General features: G+C 39.0%; 1 protein-coding gene across 1 annotated transcript in view; it reads left to right on the plus strand.

Annotated features, from left to right (window-relative positions):
- The window catches only part of TBC1D8 (TBC1 domain family member 8), a 126,133-nt gene that overhangs the window by 51,322 nt on the left and 70,866 nt on the right, over positions 1 to 3,945 (plus strand). Inside the window, exon 2 of the mRNA XM_027842575.1 lies at positions 915 to 1,025. Within this exon, the coding sequence (XP_027698376.1) occupies positions 915 to 1,025 (111 nt within the window). The remainder of the gene's footprint in view (positions 1 to 914; positions 1,026 to 3,945) is intronic.

The following is a 3,945-nucleotide window of genomic DNA, read 5'->3' on the forward strand; positions in this document are numbered from 1 at the left end:
TAAGGCAACAAGTACTCTTGTACAGGAAGATGGATCCAACCAAGCTTAAAACGCTTCTCATTTGGATCAAGCTATGGACTCTATGTCTCTCAGCCNCAACAACAACTACAAGCAACAAGTACTCTTGTACAGGAAGATGGGTCCAACCAAGCTTAAAACGCTTCTCATTTGGATCAAGCTATGGACTCTATGTCTCTCAGCCCTCAGAAAAGCAACCTGGCAGAGGTCAGAAGGGCTCATCCTTATGTTTGCTGCAGGGTGATGAATTTTTTCAGCTTCAGCAGCTCTTGAAGAGTTGTCACAGATGGGCCATGATCTGTGTTTAGTGGAGGGAGTGCCCATGCTGACAAAATTATATATCTTTGAAGTATGACAAGGAAAGGAAGTTTGCGATGTCATTTTAGAAACAGTATTATCTAACATGATTCCCATTTAAATCACAGGACCATGGATCTATGGACAAACACCTCCAAGTTCCTTTAAATCTCAACTAAAATCCCATACTTTCCCAGCCCCTTTAAATTCTGTTACTTCCTGTTGATCCTGTATATTGATTGCTTTTTATATTTGTCTGCATGTTGCCTCTGTCATTAGATTATAAGTTCCTTGAGGGCAGGTACTGGTTGTTTTTTTTTGCCTCTTTTTGTATCCCTAGCACTTAGTACAGTGCTTGGCACATAGTAGGTGCGTAATAAATGTTCATTGATTGATCGATTGCTCTAGTCTGACCTTTGGATGAAGATGAGGGTGATAGATACAGATGAGGAAACAGAGGCCCTGGTCCTCTGACTCCAGGACCTAGTTTTCAGTGGATTCAAGGAAATTTGTATACCATCATGTGATGTTGTCATCGTGGTATGTTTGCAAATGTATCCCTCTGCTCAAAGATACCCCTTTTGTCATTTCTCTTTAAGGTCGTTTGGTAGGCGCACTGGATGCAGTCCTGGATTCCAATGCACGTGTTGCCCCCTTTCGAATTTTGCTACAAGTTCCTGGATCACAAGTTTACTCTCCCATAGCATGTGGTGAGTTATTGAATGGATCAGAAGTTTACTGGGCCATAGCTATTGGTGAGTTACATACCAAAAATAAATTCCAAAAGTTAATGTCTGAGCATGCTGAGTATGCATGTCCAAGAAGCTAAAGGTAACCTCCTTTTAGAAACTGATTTGTGGGTATAAGCATATTGGCTGTTTTTTGGAGGGTGGGGATGGTTTTTTGTGTGCTTTAACCATCAAAATACCTGCTGGCCATAACTCAGGGGCATTTTAGCTTTGCCTAATGGTTCTTAGGCTTGGTGCATTTCATTGGTTCAATGAGCTTGTCTAGTGTGTTTGAGTAGGAAATAAGATGTTTGCTATCCTAACCCTATTTTATACTCACTTGTGTTCATACACATATAAACTTCTTTGGCATAGGAAGAAATTTCTTTGAGTCCTCCCCAATTCCAAAGTAAACCTTGATATCATTTTGCACTGGGCTTATAAGATTTTACTGAACCATTTGATGTGGTGTATCTGGGAATGATTGGCAGTCATTTCGTAGTAATACCTTACAGAGCAGTATGTCTCAGAAATATATGAAGATGAAGAGGCAGAAGATAATAAGTTCCTTGAGATCAAGGATTATTTTGTTTTCTTTTGCCTTTGTATTCCCAGTGCCTTGCACATAGTAGGTGCTTAGTAAATGCATGACAGATTAAATTTAATTTTCTGTTGCAATTCTTGATTTATGTGGTGGTATGAAGTAGCTAAGAATGGCGAGACTAATTATACCCTAGGACCAGTGATGCTGATTAAAGTTTTGTACTTCCTTCCTCTGTTGGTAGGTGACCATATTTTAAAAACCCTGCTCATTAGATTTTATTCTGTCCTGGGCATTAAAGTAGGAATTGTTTGATCCTAGCATTTCAAGAAGTAGGTAAATCATAGGAAGGGAATGAGAAATTGGAAGGAAATGTGGATGGTAACTAGAGCAGTGGTCTTGAGAGAAGGAAGCAGAACCAGTCTACAATAACAACTATACTGTAAAAACAAATGATATTGAAAGTTGTAAGAAGTCTGATCAAAATGTAATTACTAATCATGATTACAGGAGACTGATGATGAAATATGCTATCCTCCTACTGACAGGTGATAGACACCCAGGGTACAGAATAAGACGTATTTTTTGGATGCAGTTGATGCAGAAATTTATTTTGCTTTTCTATGCATATTTGTTATAGATGCTTTGGTTTTTCTTTTCTTTTTCCCAATAGTATTAGAGGAATGGATGTAAAGGGATAGAAAATCTGTTTTTGTTAGTTAAAAAATGGGCCAGAGTAGTATTGGCTCTTGCTTTATAAGATGATGAGGCAAAGTGTAGAAGAGGGTGAATTTAGTGTCAATGTGCAAGACCTCTACTCCAAGGGCAGTTTTATTTCTACTACCTCATTTTAGGATTTTTTTAAAAAATCAATTTCTTTTAGTTACAAAATTTCCCTGAACCCTTTATCCAGAGGCTATTCCATAGTCACAGACTGTGTTTTAGATTTGTGTTTGAGGGGTTCATCAATATATTTCAAACAATAATTTTTATGCCCAAATTAGTGTAGGAAATACCTATCTAGTCCAGACCTTTTGTTTTACAGATATAGAAACTAAGAAGCAGAGGGATTTGTGACTTGCCCAAGGTCACCCAATTAGATCTAGGATTAAAATCCAGATTCCCACCTCCCATTTCAGTGCCCTTCCATCTGCATCACTCATGTCTTATGTTTCAGTAGGTCTTGAGTGAGACATTGTCACTTTTTATATTTAGGCAGATAGCTGTCTCTTAAAACAGAACAGGGACAATGTCTCCTATATATTTCAACCTATCTGTATACACATACACTTATATTTGTTGTTGTTGTTCAGTTGTTTTTCAGTCATGTCTGACTCTTTGTGACCCCATTTGGGGTTTTCATGGCAAAGATACTGGAGTGGTTTACCATTTCCTTCTTCAGTAAGTGGTAGAGCTGGGGCTGGAATTTAATCCTGAGTTAAGATATTGTGTGTGTGTTTATGTATATATAAATATATGCAGCTAGGTGGCACAGTGGATAGGGTGCCAGGCCTGAAATCAGGAAGACTCCCTTCCTGAGCTGAAATCTGGCCTCAGACACTTACCAACTGTGTGACTCTAAGCAAGTCTCTGAGCTGTTTTGGAGCCTTTTCTGATTAATTCAACTTCTAGGCTGACAAGAACTAGGATAACAAGAAATGCAGAAATGACAGGATTCCTCTTCTCTGATGAAATCCAGCCTCCACCAACATACATACACACCAACACATATACATATACATACACACACTCACAAACTCATTCTCTTTCTTTCTCTCCTCCTCCCTCCCTTTCCCCTTCTCTCCTATTCAAGAAAAACAGAAGTAATACAATCCAGTCTCAATCCCTGCACTGATGGAGGGGAACAATTTCAAAGACAATCAAAAATGGTAAATAATTCACTCAGCTAGTTCAGGGCTATAGAGTTGTTGTTTGTGGGTACAGATAGGAAGATGGAAGGATAGATATCTATCTACATAGATTGATAAGGACTGGGACTGTCATCTACGATGTCATTGGTATAGGAAAGGCCTAGCTGAGAAAACTCCCTCCATCAGGGCAGGTAGGTAGCTTCCCCACAACTTAATAATCTTAGAAAGTTGCTTAGAGCCCTGAGGGGTTAAGTAACCTGCCCAGAGTCACCTAACCAGTGTATGTCAGTGACAGGACTTGAACTCTGGTCTTCCTGTCTTTGAAGCCAGTTCCCTATCAGATGTCTCTAAGAGACAGAGACAGAGGCAAAGAGAGAGGGAGATACATACATACATATACATACATACATACATACATATATACATATCTACATCCATACCCTAGATAAATCACTTAATCTCTCAGTGCTTAAGAAAACTCTCTAAGACT

The sequence above is a fragment of the Vombatus ursinus genome, unplaced genomic scaffold (assembly GCF_900497805.2).
Source record: "Vombatus ursinus unplaced genomic scaffold, bare-nosed wombat genome assembly UNPS02014877.1, whole genome shotgun sequence".
In the NCBI taxonomy this organism is placed as follows: Eukaryota; Metazoa; Chordata; class Mammalia; order Diprotodontia; family Vombatidae; genus Vombatus; species Vombatus ursinus.